This window comes from Coloeus monedula (assembly GCF_965178545.1).
Source record: "Coloeus monedula genome assembly, chromosome: 4".
In the NCBI taxonomy this organism is placed as follows: domain Eukaryota; kingdom Metazoa; phylum Chordata; class Aves; order Passeriformes; family Corvidae; genus Coloeus; species Coloeus monedula.
Genome location: NC_138784.1, coordinates 26,424,077 through 26,447,919, shown reverse-complemented (window position 1 = coordinate 26,447,919; position 23,843 = coordinate 26,424,077). Strand labels below are relative to the sequence as shown.

The following is a 23,843-nucleotide window of genomic DNA, read 5'->3' as shown; positions in this document are numbered from 1 at the left end:
GCAGTGCCCACTCTTACTAGAGGGTATGGTGACCCTTCAGCAAGGGAATCCAGGAGGGAGTCTAGTTCTTCCCCAATGATGTCCCCATCTGTGAAGTCCTCCACGTTCTCAGGCACTGGCAAGGGTACACAGTCTGGAGATGGGAGCAAGCTGGCAGCAGGAAGCGAGGTGGGCAAGCCCTTTGCATCTGAGTCAGAGGGCAAAGGGGCCAGCCCCTCGTTCACAGGGATGGAGGTGGCCACAGGAGCTGGGAGGCACTGCAGGTCCATAGAGCAGTCTGTGATGAAAGAAGAACAGAGCCAGTCACCAGGAGAGTCTCTTGCAGGAGGCAAATAGAGCACAACATGGCAAAACCAATGCTGTATAAATCACAGAAAACAAGTACGCCAATTTTCTGCAAGGAGAGGCTCTAGTCTGAAGAGCACTTGCTCTTTCATTTTTGTTCCCACTCTCCAATGGCTCACCAATGGCTGAAATACATTCTAAGGGCCAGTGCCCAGTCTGACTGTCAGGATTTGGCAAGCACATACAGCAGCCAGGAACAACACGAAACCTGTGGCCAAGAAGTTACCAAATTCCAAACTGGCCAGGACTAAAGGCCAGGGGCACATGATCCAATTTCTCTATAACCCACCCCCTGGTGTTTTCTTTAATATTCATTACTAATGCATTTGGCAGAGATCACTGCCCTCTCTACCCCTTGGAGCTTTGATAGCCCAGCTGAAAGCTTGCTTACTTGCACACCCTCTCTAAAAACCCAGGCATCCTAAATGGAAGAAGAGAAAAAACACAAGGCCCTATTGGGAGGAGAGTCAGAGACTGAGTGTTCAGATCAGGTTGTGCTAACAATGTGTCCCAAAAATCCCCATCAGACTCACTCAGCTGTCCTTACCCAAGTAAATTCCCTGCTCTTGAGGTCTTTTCTGATGTCCACAAGTGGGAGGTTGCTACCCATTTTCCCCCTCAACATCTGCAAATCAGCAAATATGCCCTTGGGAACTCATGTGAGGCAGGGTTGAGGCAGTAAAGAGGTGGTGGTTTTCTCTAAGGTTTCTTCCCATCTCCAGTAAATAACTGAAGTAGTAAGATGTTCCCATCATGCAATATAAACCTCTGTTAAGTGAAGTTAAGGTTGCAAGCACATATTCTTCACAGAAGAGCATTTTATTCTCAAGAAAAGTAAAGGTTAAAAAAAATTTCAAATGTTAGAAATTTGGAAAATGCAGCGTTACATTTGCAATTCTCAAGCCAAACACCCAAACTACCTTAATTCTGCCCCTGTGCAGATGTCCTGGAATAAAAGAAAAGAAATAAGACAAAGATGCTACCTTCTCCACCCACTCCTCCCACTGGCTGCGCTGGAGCTGCAACAGACTAAGGCTATAAAAGCAAGGCAAAGTTTGGAAGGAGAGACAACAGCTTTTATTAGAAAGACTGATAAGACTGGGAAAGAAACTAGACAAGCTTCATAGACACAAAACTTGATCCAGCAAGAAATGCTGCATTCTCTCTGTACCGGGTCTGTTCATGCACCCCCACGAGAACTCGGCCATCCCTTTGCATCAGGGACCGGGTGAGTGAGCCCAGTTACTGTCTCCTTGTTCACTGGCCCAGGAATGTGCTGGTGCCTTCTTAGAGAGCTCAGCAAATTAGCAATTCCAGCAAACCCCCAAGTCCTGAACAGAACAACAGCAGAGATGACACACACAGGCATGCCCCTCTATCTCTAACCCCACCAGGAGCAGGGCACCAACCCCTGCAACCTTTCCTCCAGTATTTGTTGTGAGCGGTCCACATGGATGGACCACAGCAAAGTTCATTGTGCAAGGCACTGGAGGCTGAGCCATGACAAAAGACAGGGAAAGCAGGGGAAGTGGCAAGGAACAGACACAGGTCCCTCTCCACATCCTCAAGCATGCCATTGAAGAAAAGCACATGTTGTACCTTATGGGATCCAACACAGGATTTCAGTGCTGCAGCTGCATACATTTCCCATAGGAGGCAACTCAGGAAGGCCATGCATGTCCTTAGTTTTGCAGCTGCCCCACAAAGCAGGCTCAGCTCCAACCCCATTCCCCCTTTCCAATGACTTCTCTCGTCTCATCTCCCTTTGGTGCAGAACCCCCAGCCTCCAGGGAGCCAGCCATCCAGCTTCCCTCATGGCTGGAAGCTTGGCCAGATTCCCTGCAGTACAAAGGGATGGCTTGTGCCTTCCCATTTTTAAGATGTTTAAATCTGGAGTACTGTCAAGATCCCTACAGAGACCAACAAGAAGTTCAGAACATGCCGGAAGGGATGGGGACACGTGCAGGCAGGGAGCAAAAGGGTGCACAATGACAGGGCCCCAAAGGATCCAGCAGTTCAGACCTTCTCTGAAGAATGAATGAGGCCCTGCATTTTCCACTCAGACTGGGAAGCAAAGAAAAGAGGCCCTCACACACCCTAAGAGGCCCCAAATCCATAAAAGCTGAATGCATGACCAAAAGGCAGACAATAACATAGGACCCCCCACAGCTCAGTGCATGTGAAGGGCAAGGAGAAGAGCAGGGATCAACAGGTTCCACTACTTGCAAGTAGAAGAGGGAAGATGTCCACTCCCCTCTCCCTGACCACCCAAATCCTGTCATTCCTTCAGCTACTTCCTCCCAGTCTACTCTGTCCAATCTTTTTTCCAATTTCTCCTTTCCCATTCCTGCTTTCCTCAGGACACCCCATCCGCTGACCTCACTGACCAGCTGTGATACCCACATCTCACATACTCTCCTTACAGAATGCTCATGCATCCTCTGCATTCCCCTAAAGTTTGCTCCATCTTAAAAGAATAAAAGAGCTTTCTTTGTTGAGTAGCTCACAGACACACCCACACCTGCTGATTTCTGCCCCTCTCAGCCCCATGTATTATTCTAAGCTCAATGAGGGTCTTATCCATACACTCCCATGAACCAAGTCTCCCATACCAAGCCCCTCCAGCTGGTAGCTTCTCTGGCCATACACCTGCCTGTCCCCAAGGGGCAAGTACAGAGCTTTTAAAAGCATTGTTTCTAGCTCCACTCTCCAAAACAGCAGTGGTTCCCTAGTGCATTAGCTGGCCGATGGCCATACTGAGCCAGATCTGAGCCATGATCTCTCTGCAGGACTAGGCTGAGTTGATTAACTAGGTGACTTCAAGCAAAACATGCAAGGAAAGGGCTTCAAGAATTTGCATCTTAAAACAAGACAACAACAAAAAAAATTCTTGCTAAAAAAAGTTTGTATCTGAAACTCTCAGGTTACCCAGCACCCACAGCTGTCTTGGAGGCACAACACTCTCAAGGCAATGGGATAACACATAATTCCAGTGCTTTTGCAAAGACTTCCTAGCAGGAAAGGCTCTGTCTGCCTAATCTGCAGCAAAGGTGGCATGCTGCTCTTACACCAAATTCAGATTAGATAAAGATCTTACTGGATGCAGTCATTCACTACTCTGTAGTAGGAGTCCAGTTAATTTTAGCACAGCAAGATAATGTGAAAAACTCTCTTTAATTCACAGAATTCATGATCTCATGTAGCAATCAGATACTGAATTGGCATTCAACAGAGAACTAACATGTTTTCCAAAGCACCCTAATAATGAAATTAGTTTCTTTCTATAAAAAGAGCAATTGCTACTTGTGGTGGTAAGTACTCACACTTAGCTTGACACACAGAGCTACCTTACAAAGGAATAAAGGCTGATGTGCTCAGAGGCAGAACTTCAGAACTCCAGCACACAGGGTAGCAAGCCTTTCTGCAGGGGCAGAGTTAAGGTCACTTGTTTCCCAGCATGAGAATGTTTCTCCTCCTGGATGCCTAACCTTGAACTCAGCTCTCCCTGGGTCCCTCACAACTCCTTTTGTTTTCAATTTCTCCACCTCAACGTCTTGGAAGACCATATGCACTTAGAGCACAAACAACCTTAACTTCACTTTATCTGGACTGTTTTGGCTTGGAGCAGAGTTTCAGAAGCTTTGCCAAGCACAGCTTAAAGAAAGCACAACTGGAGAGAGCTGTGTACCTCAACAAACCGTTTTAATTCCCAAACGTGTCTTTCACTGGGCCTGGACAAAAAGCTGTTTTTGCAAGAAAAACACTCCTGCTTTGCACTACTTTTTCCTTCTCCTAGTCACCAAAGCTGGGAGTGTGCAGAAGAAACACAAACGCAGGTGACGAACCTCTCAAGCCTGCCAGTCTGGTCATATACCATACTGAAGCCACAAAAGTCTGAGCAGAGAGATATCTTTACCTGTTTCAATGTCATCTATTGAGCCCAATCCATTGGAAGTAGCCTGCAAAGAGGATGCAGGAAAAGGAAGAGGAAAAATATTGTGAGAAATTAATCTTTAAGTAGACATAAATGTATATGACCCTTTATTTTCCTTTATGGCCTCTTCCTGTGCTAGAACAGTAAAACCAATGAACTTTAGGAGGCCATTAATCCAAGGAACCTATTCATGTTTACCTTCAACAGCCGACAAACCCTTTTGCTGCAAAGGAAAACCATGTCTGCACAATATCCAACCATGTGAGCAACTCCATACATAGAACAGGGTATTTTACGTGTGGATGACAACACTGTGCCCCAAGCCCCAGGACACACCCATTGGTCAGCCCACTGCATGGGAGATCTGATTAGCCTGATCTTACACAATGTTCCTTTTCTTAGTTCACATATTTTGCAATCTAACAACCACAAACTTCTACAGCAAATTTGAAACAGGAAAATGTTTCTGCCAAGACAACTGATGACTTGGAGCTCAAGGCAAGGAATAAATTGAGTCCATATTTTACAGGAACATAAACAGAGGTAAGTATGCGTGCTTTTAGCTTAAGCTTAAAAAGGCACAAGTAAAGCATTTATCTTGCGATATTACATCTACTACAATGGGTTTTGCACTATTTTCAATTCTTACAAAAGGAAAAGATTTTCAAATTAAAAACTGGGCACAACTATTAAAGAAAGCTCACTGGCCTTACTAGAAAGACATTAAACCAAATCACTGAACAGTGAGAGGTAAACTAGTTCTTTAGTATCCCATCTTGTTGTACAAAATTACAATGTTTACAGTTTTATTGTTCGTTTGCTTTAAGAAGCACTGTGAAGTACCAAACAGCCTGTAAAAACAGCAAGTGCTTGTTGTTGGGAGGTTTTTTTGCCTAGTGGCAGAACAAGGAAACCAGTAATTTCTTATATTTTACCTTAGTATTTGTGCTGCCCTGCCCAGCTGGATCTCCCAGGACAACACAAACAATACTAAAACTGTGTATGTACCTTGCTCAGTACATCACGGGATTTCATTTGTGTATTTCTTCAGAACTTGCACTTTCTGACTTTTACTTAGCATTGTCGTTAGATACGCAAAACTTGAAAACAAAAATTTATTTTAAATGCAAGAGAAAGCAAGCATTCACAATAACTAAGAAAATAAGCATCTTTGGTGATCTAATTACTGACATAAAAAATTACATCAGTAGAAATATTTTCAAAGAAATTAATTTCTTGGCAATATTCCTTAAAAGCAGAAAACACTAATTAAAACAGTTCAAACCTAAAAGACAATAAATTTGCATGTAAATAAAACCTTAAAACATTCTAGTAGCACAATCCATAAACAGTAACAACCACAGGATGCACACTCTACCTGGTTTGACGAATTGACTGAAGTGCCATTACTGAGTAGTGAGAATGTTTCCAATTCCTGCTGCAAGGAAGAGAGCGGTCTTAGAGCAGAATACAGCCTAGGAATGCTCATAAGCTAGGTAAAGCTGGGTTACAGTATGGTTTCCTTCCAAGCACTGCCCAAAAATAAAAGCCACCCCAAAAGGTTACCCCATTGTGACACACGGGTACACGTTTGTCAACACTGAAAAGGGACATATGATTGTTCTGTACACCTCAGAACATCTGACCCACAATCAGGAGGCAAAAAACTTCTTGAAAAACAGAAAGGTTTGCTTTTCATTATGAAATTACTACTTTGGGAAGGCATTACAGTATTGGAGTGAAAGCTGGAACTCAACACAAGAGATCGCAAAGTATTAACAAAATACCAATCACAAAATTTCAAATAATAAAAAGCATTTTGGAGAGTTTAATTTTTATATTTTTAATATACAGGTGGTTTAAGCCCATCTCAGCTGAGTAACATGACAGCAGCAAAAAAGGTGGCAAGGCCAATACAGTGAACAGCTACAAAAAGTATTTCCCCATAAAGTTCCCTTTCTTTGAGACAGAATCATTTGGGAGTGTTGAGAGCTGCTACAAGATCAAGGGGTTTTTCTTGGGTAGGCAAATGACACATGAGGTTTGTTGGGGAGAGGATTAACATGTTACAGCCAGATTTACCCCAAAAGCTCTCTTCAAACCAGATGCCCACCAGTCACTCCACCTCATGCTACAAAGTGCCTCTCTGGAGATGAAACACGCTGTTTGTTTAACACACTGTGCACCTGGGGCCGAGGATGCAAATGCAAATGTCAGTCTCCACTAGTAGCTCATGTTCTCTGCTCCCAAGAACAAAACCTGTGACCAAGGCAGCTTTATGGGAGAACAGCTTTATGGCTAGCAGTGGCCTGACGCCCTCTAGCTCCATCCCAGGGTGCCCATTTAAACACCTACAGCACTCCTTTGCAGAGCCAAGTTACGGATACAGCCACTGGTGTCAATTAGCTTCTGACCAGGTGTGTACCCATCTTTCTCCCAAAGCACAATCCTTTCCCCCACCACAAAGAAGCGTACGCATAGAAATGGTGCAGGAACTCTTCAGATTCACTGCACTACAAAACCAGTCATCCAATGCAGCAGATGATCCCATCCTTCTCATCCTGTAACAGGGAGAGGACTGTAATGCAAAACCTGCTTTGGGATCAGGCCACATGTCCCTCTCCTGCATAAAAACCAGGCATCTACTGCATCGGAAGTTTCTCCTACAGCACCAGCCCGGCTCAGCTGGGGATTCAGAAAACATCCTGGCAGTAGATACAGAGCAGCAATGGGGTTAGAAATGCGTCAAGGCAAAGTGACTCAGAGGGTCAGAACAAGGAGGGTTGCCAGCAGCCTGCTAAAGAGTTTGCAGGGTTGTGTACACGTCTGTAACTGCAGAGCAGCACCTACCACTTCTGCAAAAGTAAATCTGTGAAAGCAAAGCATAGCCTCTAAGACAAAAGAAGTCATACCTGAGGTCTTTTGTATGCTTTTCGAACCCTCAGTCCCAGCTTCTGGGCAAGCTCCTGTCCCAGCTGTGTGACGCTTTCATCCTGGGGATGAAACCATTGACAGGACACTTTCAGTTTTGCCTTTGTGGCACACAGAATGAAATGAAGAGGAATGCAGTTATACACATTGGGCTGCACCAAGAAGCCTCAACTTTAGAAAGCAGCAGGTAGATCATTTCCAGAGCAGCTCCAGGAGAGTCCAGACAGATTTCAGCATTCTTGTCATTCGGTCCTGCCAAGATGCTGCAGTTGCACCAGGAGTTTTGCCCTATGCTGATTCAATGCTGCAGAAAATCAGAATCAAATATCTGCTTCCAACAAAGCACCCACTCTGTGAAAACAGGGTTCAGGAGTCCTGCTGGCAAGTTGGCTGAAGGAGCTGCCAAGGCTGGCTGCTGATACAGCTTCCGCAAGGTCTCCATGCCTGGGAAGGAGCCTGCATGTCCTCCCTCTTTGCCAGCTGCAGAGCTAATAATCAGTTTTGATACGCAGACAGGACTCACTAGTCTGTTCTGCTTGTTTGTTTTTAAAGCTGAAACCAAGTTTCAGTTTTCAACTTACTAGCTAGAAGGCATTTTGACTGTATCCAGCTCCAGTTAAACTGCCTCAGCTTAGTCAAGCAGATCCTTCAGCTTTCCCCATTGTGTGGCATTTTACGGTCCTCCCTGCCCAGTGTCCATGCCCACTCACATACCACCATGGGCCTTCTGCCCAGACTAACAACCTGCCACAGTCTTCTACAGTTATATATCACCAGCAACTGCTTCCTTCTGTTTTCCTCTCTCTCCATGTTTGCAAAAATATTGGAGTACTTTAACAGCTTTTACAAAGAAGAAAAAAAGTATCTGCCCAACATACTGAGATAGCCCTCCTTAATGTTTCAACATCATCTCCCTCATCTCCACCCTTGAAGTCTGCCCTCTTCTCTACTTGCCATGCTGGTCTTTCCAATCTCCTTCTTCCCTGCAGGTTGAGTCCTTTCCCTTTCAACAACTGAGAAGCCTCTGGTTCTTCCAGTCTGCTGTATCAGCAACTTTTCCCTTCAATTTGGAGTGCCATTTTTTGATTGCACTCACTCCCCCACACCCTCAGCACTAGTCTTGTCACCATCATAAAAACAAAATCTAGCTTGTCCATTTCCTCTTCTAAAACACCCCATGCCATACAAAAAAAAGCGTACCATGGAGGAGTATTAACTTCACCACACTGAACACTTCTGCAAACTAGCAGTACTGAGTACCTGCACCCAGAAATAAGTTAACTCTGACAGACAGTGAGCCAAATGAGTGGCATATCCTTTATCACCAGAAGTTTAAAGACAGGCTCTGTTTTGACCACAACAAAGTTCTCAACAATTATAGCAATGCAAGATGGAAGTACCCATGTGCTCCTGAGGGTAATGGAAACAAGACTGAAATGATGGATGGCTTGACTTGCGATTGATGCAGAGAAGGCTTATGATTTCTGTTAAGTAGGTATTAAGACAACGGGGTACATGAATTTACAAGGCTGAATAGTATACAATAGGAAATGCAAATCATTCAATATGGAGTTTTTTAGGCTGAACTTCCCTGACACAGAGAAGTTTGATAAAGTGTCTTTAGACCATGATAACTGTAACGATAATAATGAGAGCTATGTAAACATAACTATATGGTTAAAATATAAACTAAGTGGCTGAACCGCAGTGTAAAATATAGCCAGATATGGCTTTACAAGAACACCTATATTAGATGCTTTTGTTAATCAAAGGGTTTGTTTATAAAACAGTTCCTTGGGACTCCCCAAACATGGTAACTTTAATACCTTTTGGTCACCCTGTTCTGCCAAGTCAAAGAAACTAGAACTTACAAGCTATACAAAAGGAATAACTAACTACTAACAAGGCTTCCAAAGATTGCTTCCATAACACTAATAATAAAGGGAAGTTAACTTCTCCTGCTGAGGTAGATGCATTTTTCTTATAATAACATTACTGTGATGGATCAGAACCAAAATCAGCACAGTGCTCACTTGAATCCATATAGTCACAGTCTGGTTTCCTGATCAGTACTTGGCCTAAGAGGATGCTCAAAAGCACTGTCAGGAAAATATTTAGCTCCTAGTATATGCAGATAGTCCCCTCTGCATGCAAAAATTTACACAACCCTGAGCACAAAAATAACTACAACATGTGATGTCAAGGACACCTTTGCATGTTCCTCAAGAAATAAAAAGCTTGATCATTTTGCCTTAGCAATCAGTAAGTGAAATGTGAGATATTTTTATCCAAAACAGGAAAACCGTACATATTTTCCTTCCAGAGCTCCAGTTCCCATTTATCCCATGCTCCTAGTCACTTCCATTAGAGATATAAAAGCAGCCAATTAGAACACTCTCATGGTTTTAGTTCACCTTTTGTTAGGACAGGGGTTTGCTCTTCACAAACAGACCATGAACCTGCTGTCACTAACTGGTGTCCCTGGTTGGCACTGTCTGTAAGAGGTGACTTGGTCTGAAGAAACATGTGAAGACAAACATCTTTGAGTCAGAGAGGCAGAATTTCTGGATATAAGCATGTACTTGGGAACAGCCAAGATTCCCCTTCCACTATCCTCTGCCCTCACACTAAGCATGTTGACGAGAGGAAGGTTGTGAGCCACAAAAACCAAGATGAGTTGTATGTCAGAAACTTACATGTGGGAGGGACAGCAAGCATCTGCTGTTGCACTCATATGCTTCTTTGTGTCTTCCAAGTTCATTTAAGGAACGGGCTTTCCGGAATAGTGCTCGGATGTTCTCCTTGTCGAGACTTAAAGCCTTCTCGCTGTCTTCCAGCGCCTTCTCATACAACCCCTGCATGGAACAGACCACCTGGAGTCAGCTGAGACACAGCAGACTAACTCCTCCTTCTCTGTGAGTGTAAATGTTCTATCTCTCAGAAGAAAACAGAAATACAGGCAGCAGGTGGAAGTACATATGTTACCTCATGCACAGACCAGCGTGCAAACACACCTACGTTAACAGAACATTTTGTTAAATCTTGCAAAATTCAAAACACTTCAAAGTCAGTGAATGACAGAACTAAGGCTGCTTGAGCAACCTTATCTTGCCTCCCCCTCTACCCTGGGCATGTTACACTTGAAAATCTTTAATTATGTGACTGCTTGCTAATTTTCAGGGGACTCAGTGTCATTACAAACAGGATGGGCCTGCTCTGGGGTTGTGCCATAAAGGAAAGCTGTTATACGCCTTAGTAAAATGGAAGCACGCAGCCTTTTAGAGCCTGGGTGTTTCAGAATCCTTTTCCATGTGTATGCTGCAAGCTGCTTCAAGACCCAAAGACTTCCTACTGTCTTCCAGTGTCTCACAGGAGGAGGCAAGAGCCTCCAGAGCAATACTCAAACAGTATTCCAGAAAAATACTTGCTCAATACCGGAAGACATTGGATGGTACTACCTCCTCACCAATGTGGACCAGAACTGCATTGTCAGTACCTTAGGCGTGGCCCCCCCTCCTCATATCCTTCCTCTGGTCTCACAAGACACAGTGCAATTGTGAGGAGATAACAGACTTTTCTGTGTGTTGTTGCCTCCCCCAGTTTGAACAGGGAGCAGACAAAACCAGCTGAAACGCCTCTTGACATCTTTTCCAGCTGCACAGCACTGCAATCATGATGTTCCCCTGGCTCCTGGGGACGACTTGGGAAAGCACTCACCATGGCAAAGTAGCAGGCAGCTCGGTTGACATGTAGCTTGCAGAGGAGTTCCTTTGGGATGGTCACCTCATCAGAGGCTGCGTAATCCGCCACATTCAGCCCTTCTACGTACTGCACCAGGGAAAGCTTGAAATCCTTCTCTCGGAACAAATCATTGCCCTCTGCAAACAAGTTTCTCACCAGCTTCTGCAAAAAGGCCTGGGCAGCACGGAGAGAACAAACAGACTCAAGTGGATATTCAGACAGGAGAGACTTCCTAGTTTCCCATTCCTTTCCATATCTTTTAGCAAACTTCCTGCCCACTAAGATACTCCTGCATCCCTACTCTCCTGCAAAACATCAGGATTTTTGGTAGATGAGAATAATCCTGTCAAATCCCCATTCTTGTTGAACATCAAGTGTCTTCTCCTTTCCCTGAAAGTTGTCATCATCAGAAACTTAAAACTTTAAGTCACAGGCAAATTGTGACAGACCATCCTATATTCTTCACTTTTGGCATGTAAACTAATGGCTGTGCAACAGAACAAATCTTGCTAACCAGAGGGCTCCCAGCGTCAACAAACAAAATCTCCATTACCTCATAATCTTCTTGGCTTAGGGGTAATGTGGACCTGAAAAAAAAGAAGAGAAAATATTCATGAAACAGGCATCCATTCAAAGAAGGGCTTTTGTCTGATGAAGAAATCATTTTTCTGGTCCCGTGTTGGTGATCTCAGCAAGTTACTGAACATTTTATCACTGCAAAGACAGCTGAGGCAAAGAGAACACAGTTAGGGAGCATTATGCTCAGTGACAGTCACAGTGGTGTCAAGTGATGGTCAATTCTCAGAGGGATTTGAGACTAGAGGACTCTTATTCTCATTTACTTTCTGTGCATACACGATCCTCTATAATGTGCCTTCTGACAGTCACCTAAAAAACCCATCTTTAATAAAGTCCCATGAGAGACTGCCATGAAGAATACAAGTGTATTTTATGTGCAGCTGGCTGTAATGAGAGGCACCAGAGTGGCACTCCAAGACCTCCTCGAACCCTTTGTGAAACCAGAGACGTACAGAGATAAATGCAATCACTTTTCTCTGCCTTAACTTAGCCACATGCCTTTAGGCCTACCCCACAAAAGGAAGGGGGAAAACAGTGCAGATTCAGGAGACCATTTAACTCCAACTCTCTTGGCCAGGGCTACGCCACAAACACTGGCAGTGCTTGTGTGGAAAACACCTACCCCACAACAACACTGAGACTTAAGAGAAAGGTGATGTTCTTCAAATTGGACCACCCAATTCATCCAGACTTGGTCCATGTATGTTTATTTTTTCTCTTCAAGGACAAATCAACAGGCTCTAGAGGAACCCTTAGCACCTTTCACAGTTTTTCTCACCTACAGTGCATGCATGATCTTACTGATTACAGAACATATATTTTTAAGATTTCATCTAATCACTCCTTAAAACTAAGTACAGGAAATGTCATGGCTTTGTAAGAAACATTCATGCTGCTTACAAACTTGGACTCCCTCTTTTGCATCAAAACAAACCAACATACGGCACTGTTCCTGGTTCAGAGTGCAAGATACACCCCAGATGCAAGAACTGCACCTCATATTTCTAAATTATTTTCTTCCCCAGAATCTTGTGCATTTTTGTAAGTGCTACCAATGTAAGTCTCACAATTCCCTCTCCAAAACTGGGTTATCAGCCCCATTTAGTCTTAGACTGGGATGAAAATATCATGGCCATATTACAGGATACAAATATGTAACGTGGAAGATTTGGGGGAGTTTCCTACTGTAGAGGCACAGATTTCAGGCATAATAATTGCAGGACTCAAAGCAGAATTTAAAAAACCCCAAACCAATCTGATTAAAATCTTACTACTGCCTTACTCACCATGGAACCAGGACCTGAGTTTGAGACCTCTGCTAACTCAAACGCTGGAGGGAGAAATACTACTTCATTTTGTAAAGAAGTACTTGAATTTGTAACTACTACATAAGCAACCACTTCAAGTTCTACAAGGCCACATGATATTCATAGAAGAGTGATCTGAGACATCTACCAGGCTGTCAACTGTAAAAGAGCCCAGGTCATCTATTTTTCCTATAGGTACCATATGGGGTACCTAACAAGTTATGTACCTTGTTTCCCCACCTACAGAACTGAAACACTATCTCCCTTCCTAACAAAGGTGGGATAACCTCGTCGAGAGAGCACTTTGAGATCTTCATGCTGAAGATGATGTAGAAGGTCCAAGCACTATTAGCATTAGGCTGACTATAAAGATCACCCTGGAACTCCAGTGGAGGGCAAAACCAAAGGATATTAAAATGACAGATTTTCAAGTTTAGGGAGCTAACAGGACAAGAAACACCCTGAAAAATCACAGTGAAAATCCTCAGGACAGTATCTCTTTCCCACGCAGCAAACTCAAAGCAGTGAATAGGAAAAACACAGTTCCTGCAATCCTCGATAGAAAGAAAACTGCCCCCAAATCCACATGGAACACTGAGATTGTCCACTTACTGAATGAACTGAAGTCCTTTATCTATTTCTTGTTTTCTCTTCTGCCTCTCCATTATAGTTGCTGCAGAGAAAGAAGAAAAAGAAACAACACAAAGTGAGTCATTTTAGGTCTTGCTGGCAATTAAACAGCACAGTATTTTGTTTGTGCCTGAATTTACTACTAACAAAATGTTCCAGACCAGATGCCCTGAACAGCGAAGCCCATGATTTATCCACACTGCAGATACAGCACGGCAAGCAGCTCACTACTAAGTATCTGCTTTTTCTCACATGCCACTGACAGGATACATGGGCAAAGAGGAATTACTTCAATTTGAGCTCTCTGCTTAGGCTGCCAGTAAATAAAGCAATGGGAACCAACTGTTATCATGACTGCCTTCTAGGAAAGGGAAGAAACCCAACACCATCTTTGCCTGCACTGGCAGTCATTTCAGGAATTTGTGCCGAGACCCTCCCATGATAAGCAATTCTGAGCACTATTTATCTGGGACAGATTTAAACTGGTTTACTGCACAGCATATGAAACAAGTTATCTACATAAGGTATATGGAGGTACAGCACAAAGGGAGATGCAAAGGAAGGAGATGGGATTGCTTGCTGTGGTCCACATAAAAGGACAGCACTGAATCTGTGCAATGGGGATTTCATGCCTAAAATCAGCAGGTAAGAGCAGCACAGACTGGGGAGCACTTCTTTGGTGTGGGAACAGAACCCTATCCTGCAGCGTTTTAAACTGGGGTGGGCAGCACCTTAGGAAGGCTCAAGAGTTATCTGCACTTCATCCTCTGCAGTTCCGAAGCAAATTTTGGAATGGCTCCTCAGTGACCTTTCTCCAAGGTACACAGGTGTGTCACACAAGAAAATAATAATAAAGGGGAGAAAGGATGACACTTTGTGACAAAACTGAGTTGCTGGTGACAGCAAATTTCACATCAACCAGCTCTGACCACTAATAATGCTCAGCATTTGAGGAATAGGAACTTGGGGACAGAGGCAGAAAGTACAGAAACACTGAGATGAGATGAGATGAGATGAGATGAGATGAGATGAGATGAGATGGAGATGAAGACACAGTACCTTCCCATCCCAAGACCACCTCTGAAAAGGTACAAGAGAAACTAAAGTAATTGCTCCACCTCTACACTACAACAACTTGGAGAGCATTATCATCCAGCTCCCTTTTACATTAAGACCAACCCTATCATTCTAAGATACCTTGCAGTATCAATGACAGACTCAGTCTGAACAGGGTGAAGGGGCCTTTAAGGTACATAAAAATCAATCCCGACAACTCAGCAAGCCCTTATTGATTGTGCTCTGTGCCACGCAAAATGTAGAATTGATACCTGCCCTTTACCAAGAAGAACTGGGGGAAGGGGGAAAGACTGGAGTGAGAGAAAGACCAGAAAAAAGTGGCAGCAGAAGGAGGCAAGAGCTTGAAAGTGACACTGAAGTTTGTAAGTCATCAGACATTAAATTTGGGAGCAATCTGGTTCAAGCAGCAGGTAGGAGATTTTAAGCAACTGAACTTGGAACAGGATGGGCAGTGCAGCAAGAAAGGGAAAGCCAACAAAGTGAGGGATGATCAGCATCTCTACAAAGGCATTTAACAGAAGTGATGGAGAAGAGCTGATATACTTCAGTACAACACCAACAGAAGGCCTACATTGATTCATAAATAGCCTGGATAATGAGCAATCAGGAAGAAAGAAGGAAATTTAACAAGGAGATTGTGAGGTTAATATGATCACTAATGATACAGGCAGACAGGCTTAAGAGGTGGACAAGGAGAGAGAGGTAATTAATTCAATTTTTCTCCTTGTATGAAATTCTGCAAATACAGAGGAAGTAAGAGAGAACAGAGAAGCAGAAGAGGAGCAGTAGGAACCATTTCCACAAAAACAGCAGTAAAAGACATGAAAGAGGACAGAGCCACCCCAGAGCACTGTAGGAGAACTGTGAGGGCCATCAGAGACAAGAGTGAGGAAAGAGTCTCCACAGGAAATGACAAGAGAGGAACTGTGGGGGAGAAGGCAAAAGAGTCAAGTGGACCCTCCCAAAGGCTCATGGGGAGAGCACAGGGAGGAAGGAAGAATTTCTAGCTGTCTGGTCCCTGAATACACTAAAGGCTTGAAGTACTCCAAACAGCCTCACCTTGGACCCCCACCTATGCCCCTCTGTCCACAGTCTAGGAGCTCCATTTCAACCGAGGTCCAGGTCTTGCCTTGTCTGAGCTACGCTGTAGGTGAACTTGTCCTCAGTTCTATCTCTGGGACAAACCTCAGACCTCCACTGCAGGCAGCTTGTCTCCAGTCCTGTCTCTGGCACCAACTCCTACTGCTGGACTCGGTGGGTGGACCTTCATCACCTCATCTTCTTTGGGACTGTGGATGGACCACTGCTACTGGCATCTAGTTCTGACTACACTGTTCAGGTGTGGTGGGACTGTACCCTGTGAGTGAGGGCACTGCTGGTGACTGCCATCACCTTCACTTGTCCTTGCTGGAGGTGCAGCCCTGCTCCAGCTGCTCCCTGACACGAGTCATACTGGAGGAAACAAAAGTCAGGGAAGTGAAGCAGCAGCCCACATCTCTGATGAAAAGGGAGACTATTGTCGACTGTGGGGAGAACAGTTGAACACTAGCTGGTCATCACAAAGTCAATGGAGCATTCCAAAAATGCCGTGGCACACCTTTACAATTGTGTATATCCACAAAACAGATCACCACCTTGAAAAGCTTCTCATACACATGGTCTACTTCTGTTTCTGAGCTCAGCCTTTAAAACACTCTGCAAGGAGTGAAGAAGAGATCAGTACCTGTTCTTACAGCTACCCTGATCCTGCTGCTAAAACATCCTACACAGCAGGATGTGGGTCTGTGTTACAGCGAGAACTGATTACTGTTGCTTGCCCAGAGAGAAGGGCATTCAAACATTACTGACCTAAACCTGGAGTGCAGCCAAAGGATTACTGGGAATGGCTACAGAATGTCTCCTTTCCAGACTTACCCAACTCTTCTTGCATCCCAAAGCTCCCCTTCCGTTTTTTCTCTCCTCACCACTATTGCCACTGCATCCAACATGAGTATCTCCACCCTTGCTTCATGGGGATGGCTGACCAGCCCATTGCATCTCTGTAAGTCCCACAATACACAGCTACAGTTTGATCCTTGCTACAAAACCCTTGTAAAAAGCAACCTTCTGTGCCCTGCATGCTGTTTATGCTCCGCAGTTCTACACTCATCTTCCAGAGTGAATGCTCTTCAACACAGAACCCTCCATTGACTTCTTCAGACATAAACCACAGGCCTGATCCCCCCTCTAGACTGTTGCTTCCTGGTACTGCCCCACATTCCTCCCTCCTGGCAAGCGGGTGACCAGCTTTCTCTGCTAAAGGTCTGTCATACCTCCAGATTTATGCCATGACTTTGCACATGAGACTCATCCCCTCATGGCACCACCTTCAAAGTGTACACCATGTGCTGCCGCCCCAACAACTTCTTGCACACCTCTCAGGAACAACTACCTTTCTTTGCCCTTTGATGTCACTCCACACCAGCAATCTCCTTCACCTGTGGCAGACCCCTCACCTGTCCTGCCTGCCCCAACCACTGCAGAAGGCTGCCATTCAGACTTCTCTTTTTGTTCCTCACACCTCCTCCCCCACCACCTCACCAGCAAACTCAGTCACTTGTCTCCCCTCATCGTTCCAGCCTCTTCACAGTGTTTCATTTAACACTCAGACCAAGCCATGCACTTGTTACACCAGCAAATCCAACACAGAGTGAGCCACCCACATGAGCAACACTTCAGTTCTGCTGCACACTCTACCACAGCTACTGCATAATTAATTTTAAGTGCAAAGCCTGTTTAGCTTTTGTTTTCTTGGTCTTTCAAATATTTTTAGAAACACAGTAGAAAACATTTTATGAAGCACTGTGTCTAAGCGTCCCTTTTCTCCCTCCCAACCAAATCTCTCTGTCCAGACGTGTCCACTCAAATCACCAGCAAATCCTGAGTATTTATATCTCCACTACAAAGCTCTTATCCTTTCAGTCCAGAGACATTTATCCTCTCTGGTCCAGCATCTAGAGAGAACTTTATTCACAGTTCATCAATAAATTACAAACCATTTCCTAGACAGGAATAAATACTACAGTCAAGTAAAATGGTTTTTTTGTCTTCAGAAAGATGCATCAGCCAGTGAACTAGGTGACTTAATCACAAACTGGATGGATATCCTCTAGATGGGTAGATGGTAGAAACACGAGATGAACTGAAAGACTTGCATTTATCTTATCAAGAACACAGATGTTATTCATAACCCTGCCAGAGTTGAATTTGGACAAAGTTTTTCATACTGTATTTCTGAGATGACAATGAGTTGACACTTGACCGACTTCCAGGCGTTGACTGTAACATTTCAGCCAGAAATAAGTACACTGAGATGCAAGTGGCAGGTTGTAGAGCTGAGACTGGAGCTCCCCAGGAAAAAGGCTCCAGGATACACTGGTCTGAAACATGGCTGCAGTTTGGCCACCTCAGTGGTGCAGCAGAATAGATAACCAGGCACACGTCAAGCAAAGGACAAACTGCAGAGCCCACTACAAACTTGGGCTCTTGCTCACTCCTGCAGCTGCTTTCTGCCATGGCCTACTCCCTGGGTTTGACTGCTTCTCACAGCCAACAGCTCTCAGCTTTCCCACCACTATGTTGTGCCCACCAGGCCGGACTTCTCTGTCCCTCCATGCACTGGCCACCCTAAGGTACTTCCATGGCCACCATCTCACATCCCAGCACCCCACTAGTGCCACTTCTGCTCTGCAGGACCACTGGGGTCACTGAGGTGCCACCAGCTGCACCCAGCAATATTCACTGCACCTAGTGAATGCAGAGCAAGGTAGCAACAACCAGCTCACCCCTCAGTGAAAATAAAAGCAGTGACTCTAAGTTTCCCTGAGAGGAGGATGGCAGTGGGGGCTAAAAGCCTCAATTTACCACCTCAGCCCCCATGACCCCATTTTCCACTTCCTTCAGCCTTGTGTTTCACACATAACACCCTCGTACCACAGGCCACCCTTCCTCCTGCCCCCACTGCAGCGCAGCCGAGGAGTAAGGAGAGGGCTGTGGGGTGACGCTGCCTATCCCTAAGCTATTTGCTCTCGGTTTCCTACCCACCCAACTCGCATTCCCCTGCCTCATTTGAAAAACTAAATCCCGGGGCTGGTTCCCACACGGGTGGCGCGGGAGCCCTCGCTCTCCTCCTTTCCCCACTGCCAGCACTAGGCCGCCGATCCCCGGCCTTGCGTAGAGGCCGCCGCTGAGAGAGGCGCCACCTCGGCGGCTGGAGCCGAGAGGGGCCGGCGGCGCCCCCCGCACCCCCGCGGCTTTGCCGGACGCCGGCACCCCGGCATTCCCGCCAACGCGGCCGTGCTGGGAGGGGTCTCCCGCGGCAGGAGACTTCCAAGCTTCCCCGGGAAAAGGAAAACAAACCAAAACATACTCTTCCTCCTTCCCCACCCCCCATCCGCTTAAATAAAAATCACGCATCTCCAAGAGTCTGGGAGGCAGCTTTAAGAGAAAAAAAAAAGAAGAAAAAAACCCAACACATAACATCCCTTGCCACCCGGAAACTGTCTAAAACATTAAAGAATTAAAACCAAAACAAACAAACAAAACCCAAATAAAACCAAAACACAGTCTTCTTATTTGATAAACTTTAGAAGACCCTACGGAAGGTGCCTCTAAAAAGCTATTCCAAAGGGCTTCTCTGCCGTTTCATGGGGTTTGTACCAAACAAGAAGGGGAAACTGCAGCCTAAATACAGACCAGAACACACATCTCGAACCTACAAAACACAAACAGGCACAAACGCGATTAATACTAAGTTTTCCATAAAAACCCAGGGGCTTTTCCCCTAGCTATCCAATTTTAGACTACTACTACATTTTTTTCCAGGGGGTGGGATTAGGATCTTTGACAATATTTTTTTTTTTTTTTTTTTTTGCAAACCCCACATTTTTGGCGGAAGAGGGTTTAGCTTCAAGATCTCACCCGTATTATTTTTCACCACTTTTTTTTAAAATTTCCAATTACACAACCTTTCATCTATGCAGTTACTATCTGAAACCTTTACTTTCTAATGAAGCAACATCCAGAATTTCTTGTTTCTCAAGTCCACCTCTTTCTACATACACAAACACACACACGCACAGAATTGATTTAAGACAAAAATAATCCCCCCAAAATAATAACAAAGAACTCACCTCTCCTCGGGTTTTTCCCCCCCACACTACGTATAAACTTTCCTTGATAAATGGTATTGTATTACTAGAGATATTATTAATGTATTATTACTAGAAGTAATAATAATAGTAAGTGCTATTTAATTATAGAAGGCAGCATTCTGCTTCTGGATCGGCTGCCCCTGCAGCTCCCTCCATGTGCCTCCTGATCTCTTTACTTTCATTTCCAGGTCTCGCTCTCGCTCGCTCGCTCTCAGCTGCACCAGCAAGAGAAAATGCCTCCCTGCATATCCTCTGGGCCCTAGAGGCTACCGCTTTCCATTACAAAAGCTCACAGATCTTTCCCTTGTGGCTGGTTTTGAGATTCTTTAAGGTGACTTAGGCTTAAAAAAAACCCCAAAAAACCAACTAAAAAATAAAGCGCTTCAGCAGTCGACTCTCCGTTCTAATTTTAATGCAACCTTTTTTTCTTCCTGGTTGTCTTTGCTGATATAAAAAAATATACCCCAAGAGAAAGCAAATCTGCCTCTGCAGAGGGATTGCATGCATGCGAATGCAGCGAGGAACTGAATTATGAGACACCCCCCCCCCCCCGGGATTATCACATACGTGAAGCAGTGACCCTTCTGCCCACCCGTTTATGTTCACTGGACGGGGGCCAGAGCTATCGCTGATGGCAGAGCAATTATCTGCTCCAGCCAGACCTTACGTACTCCACCCTGCACTGCTGAGGGGGGTCCCTGTATATAAGATCGTCTGAAAACATAAATCTTTGGGTGGAAAGAAAGATGCAATTAAAAAGAAAAACAACAAAACAACAAAACAACAACAACAAAAAAAACCCAAAACAAAACAAAACAAAAAAAACCCAAAAAAACCAAAAAAACCAAACCCCCCCAAACCCCAAAAAACAAAAAAAGGCTAAAAAAAACCCAAACCCAAACAAAAAAAATTATATATCTCAATTAATATTATATTTTGTACAATTGAGTATTATACAATCTACATATATTTTATATATATACACACACGTTATATATATTTGTAACTGCATATATGCAGCATGTGTATATATAAAAACCATATTAATATTACGTTTTATATGATTGGGTATTACACAATCTACATATATATTATATGTATGTAGATGCATATATATTTTTATATTTATGTATAGACATGTGAGTTTAAACTCTTTTTGGAATCAGACTTTTGGCTTGTTTTCATCCCAAATCCCTCAATATTTCCAGAAAGTGAACTGACTCTCCATAGGTTGTGAAGATACCCAGACCACCTTATGTGGGGGGGTCACCCATCCCCACCCAGCTGCACTATCGCTAACTTCAAATAACCCTCTGGAATCAGTTTTATGCTCATCTCTCAGTACGGCCTCCCTGGCAGAATAGTTTCCCTCTCCTGAAAGGATTCTGTCCACCATTGGATTAATAATTTCCTGAAAGGTTTCTGTCCACCATTAGATTAATAATTTCCAGACTGACGCTGGCTTAAATTACCAGTTTTTTTCCAATGTAATCAGTGACATGTTTACTCCTAAATGTCTCACTTCTCTATTTACAGTGACCCACAAGAATGTCACCTTGTGCTTTGCAACTATGTAACTCTGACAAGATTAAAAGTTAGATAGACGGTAACATCTGAAGTGTACTAAACTTTCTTGGTATTTAAAACATGTTGATCAGAAAAGGAAGGAGTAGGATTGGAAAGAATAGGATTGATTATACTGAGTAGGATTGGCTTCTGGCAGCATTGTCAACACAACAAACTGATAATTTATGAAATATAGGCTGTGAATTGTATAGTGTACCTCATGACACTGGATAACGCTACTAATGCTCTTCACAATATTTTATCATAATGCACATTTTTAGGGATTGATTTTGATCCAAAGATTGCTACTATCCATGGCTAAGACAATCTTTATTTTTATTAACTCTTCAGAAGATTTGTTATTTCCTAATTTAAGGTGGTGACACCGTGACAATGAGTAGAACCTGGGCATCTGGAGCAGATGCTGGGCAATATGTACATTAAATGACAAACCTGTTTGATGGGGTGGTTTTGGGCAGAAGAAAGGTGAAGCAGGTCTGGAGGCAGAAAGTAAACACAGGGAGAGCAGATATGCCAGAGCACAGTGGGAGGGCAGCCTCACGGCGCCATCACGAAATGACTCACAGAGCCCGGGACACCTTCAACCCTGCAGCACCTGTGAAAGGAAAAGACATCACCACTGGATGAGAAGAAAGGTTAAGACAGGATGAGGAAAAAGGGGAACAAAACCAAAATGTACACACTATCAAGAGTTATGCTGGAATAAGCACTAGTTTTTAATTTAAGAACATTCATTTTCAAGACTGCATTTCTCAATTGAATGTCATGTTGTGCTTTCCTCCATCCCAATTTCCTTTGCCTGCAAGACTGAGATGTGTCCTGCAAGGTCATGATTCGACATGTAGTAAAATCTTTCTTTAGTGTTTAACCTGAAGATTTTCACAGTTTGCAAGCATGATCATTGAGGTCTCAATCTCATGTGCAGGTAGCAAGAGTCAAAACACTGCAAACCCCTTCTACAAACTAGATACAGTGTCATAGAAGTTACTTTGATTTGTAAAGCTATTTTTAGGAAGAATGAATGTCTGGATCTATGCTACAGCGGCATGGTACACCTACATTCCAGTATATGCATCTATAGTCAGTGCCTTTATTCTTGCCCCTCTGGCACACCCAATATTTGGGAGAATGACAGGGAAGGGAATCTGATGTATTTGATAAGATCCTGTTTATTACTAAAAATTGTGAGGAACTAATATCCAGTGCCAAATTTCTTGCTTATATTTTCCAGGTTCCAGCTCCTTCTCCAGATCACACTAATTTACTCCCTCATCAGCTCTACATATTCTGGCAGCTTTATGCTTCTCACATACAACCATAGTCTACTGTCTACGTGGTTCTTAATTTTCTTCAGTTGCAAAGGAAACTTCTCTTACTATTTATGAGGCTGGTCACCAAGCACAATCAACTTTTCTTTTCTTGGGTCCATACAAGCATTTGCTGTTGCTTATTAAAACCACTGCTGGGAAATTTGTGAGACTGGAAAATGCCCCTTACAATGTTCTGGGACTAAATGGTAGAATAAATCCTACCTATGGCCCACCTCAATAGTGACCTCACCAGGTATCTGCCACCTGAAATGGTACCTACATCGGTGCCTGTAGGTTGCAGAGAAGGGACTGAGGTGCTGTGCAAACCCACTGCAGTAGCAGGCAGGTCTGTGCACAGCTCACCTGGCCTCATCCGATGTACTTTCATTTCTATACTTAGGAAGCAAATGTCATTCACAATGTGCACACAAAGCTGTCACACAAACCAAGGGGTTTTTGCATCCTTAAGCAGGAATGACTTTGCACTCCAGGGTGAAAGCGACAGGATGAGAGGACATAGTCTGATGCTGTACCAGAGGAGGTTTAGGTTGGCCATTAGGAAGAATTTTGTCACAGAAGGGGTGACTGGGAATTGGAATGGGCTGCTCAGGGAGGTGGTGTTGTCACCGTCCCTGGAGGTGTTTAAGGAAAGACTGGATGTGGCACTCAGTGCCATGGTGTGGTTGACAAGGTGTTGTTTGTTCATAGGTTGGACTCGATGATCTCAGAGGTCTTTTCCAAGCTAACAGATTCTGTGATTCTGTGAAATGCCTTCCTTAGCAGAACAGTCTGACAGTAATATGCCAAGTACAAACTGGAGACCCGCAGGGACATTATCTAGGCGAGGTTTCATATCAGAAGGTGCTCGTGTCCCATGTGCGGGCTTGCGGGAGCTCCCCCCCAGCGACATTTCCGCGAACGCGGGTTCCGAACGTGGCAGAACGTTCAGGCCGCTTGGCGGGGCTGCCGCAGCCGGAGCTGAGGGAAGGGGCAGGACTACAGCTCCCGGCGTGCCCCGCGGCCGCCGTCGCGTGCGCCCCCTAAGCCCCGCCCACGCGCGGCGCGGCGCGGCGAGGCCGGCCGGGCTGCGGTGCGGCGGTAGGGCGCGTCCCGTGACGTCACGGCGCAACAGCCAATCCCGGAGCGGGGAGCAGAACTGCCGGCGTTCAAATCCTCCGCCTCCCCCGCCCGCCCCTCACCCAGCGGCCCC

At 44.6% G+C, this 23,843-nt stretch overlaps 1 protein-coding gene across 5 annotated transcripts in view; it reads right to left on the bottom strand.

The window, feature by feature from the left end:
• ZC3H7B (zinc finger CCCH-type containing 7B) overlaps positions 1-19,946 on the bottom strand; it is a 47,376-nt gene extending 27,430 nt beyond the window's left edge. For 4 of the 5 annotated variants that reach the window (XM_082280180.1, XM_082280183.1, XM_082280182.1 and 1 more), the window contains exons 1-9: positions 19,716-19,946; positions 13,450-13,510; positions 11,505-11,538; positions 10,928-11,125; positions 9,907-10,065; positions 7,192-7,272; positions 5,658-5,717; positions 4,262-4,304; positions 18-277 (exon numbers count right to left, since the gene is read on the bottom strand). In XM_082280180.1, the coding sequence (XP_082136306.1) occupies positions 18-277; positions 4,262-4,304; positions 5,658-5,717; positions 7,192-7,272; positions 9,907-10,065; positions 10,928-11,125; positions 11,505-11,538; positions 13,450-13,502 (888 nt within the window). In that variant the 5' untranslated portion in view covers positions 13,503-13,510; positions 19,716-19,946. The remainder of the gene's footprint in view (positions 1-17; positions 278-4,261; positions 4,305-5,657; positions 5,718-7,191; positions 7,273-9,906; positions 10,066-10,927; positions 11,126-11,504; positions 11,539-13,449; positions 13,511-19,715) is intronic. The other variant, XM_082280181.1, reaches the window with a different exon arrangement.
• Positions 19,947-23,843: the final 3,897 nt, after the last annotated feature.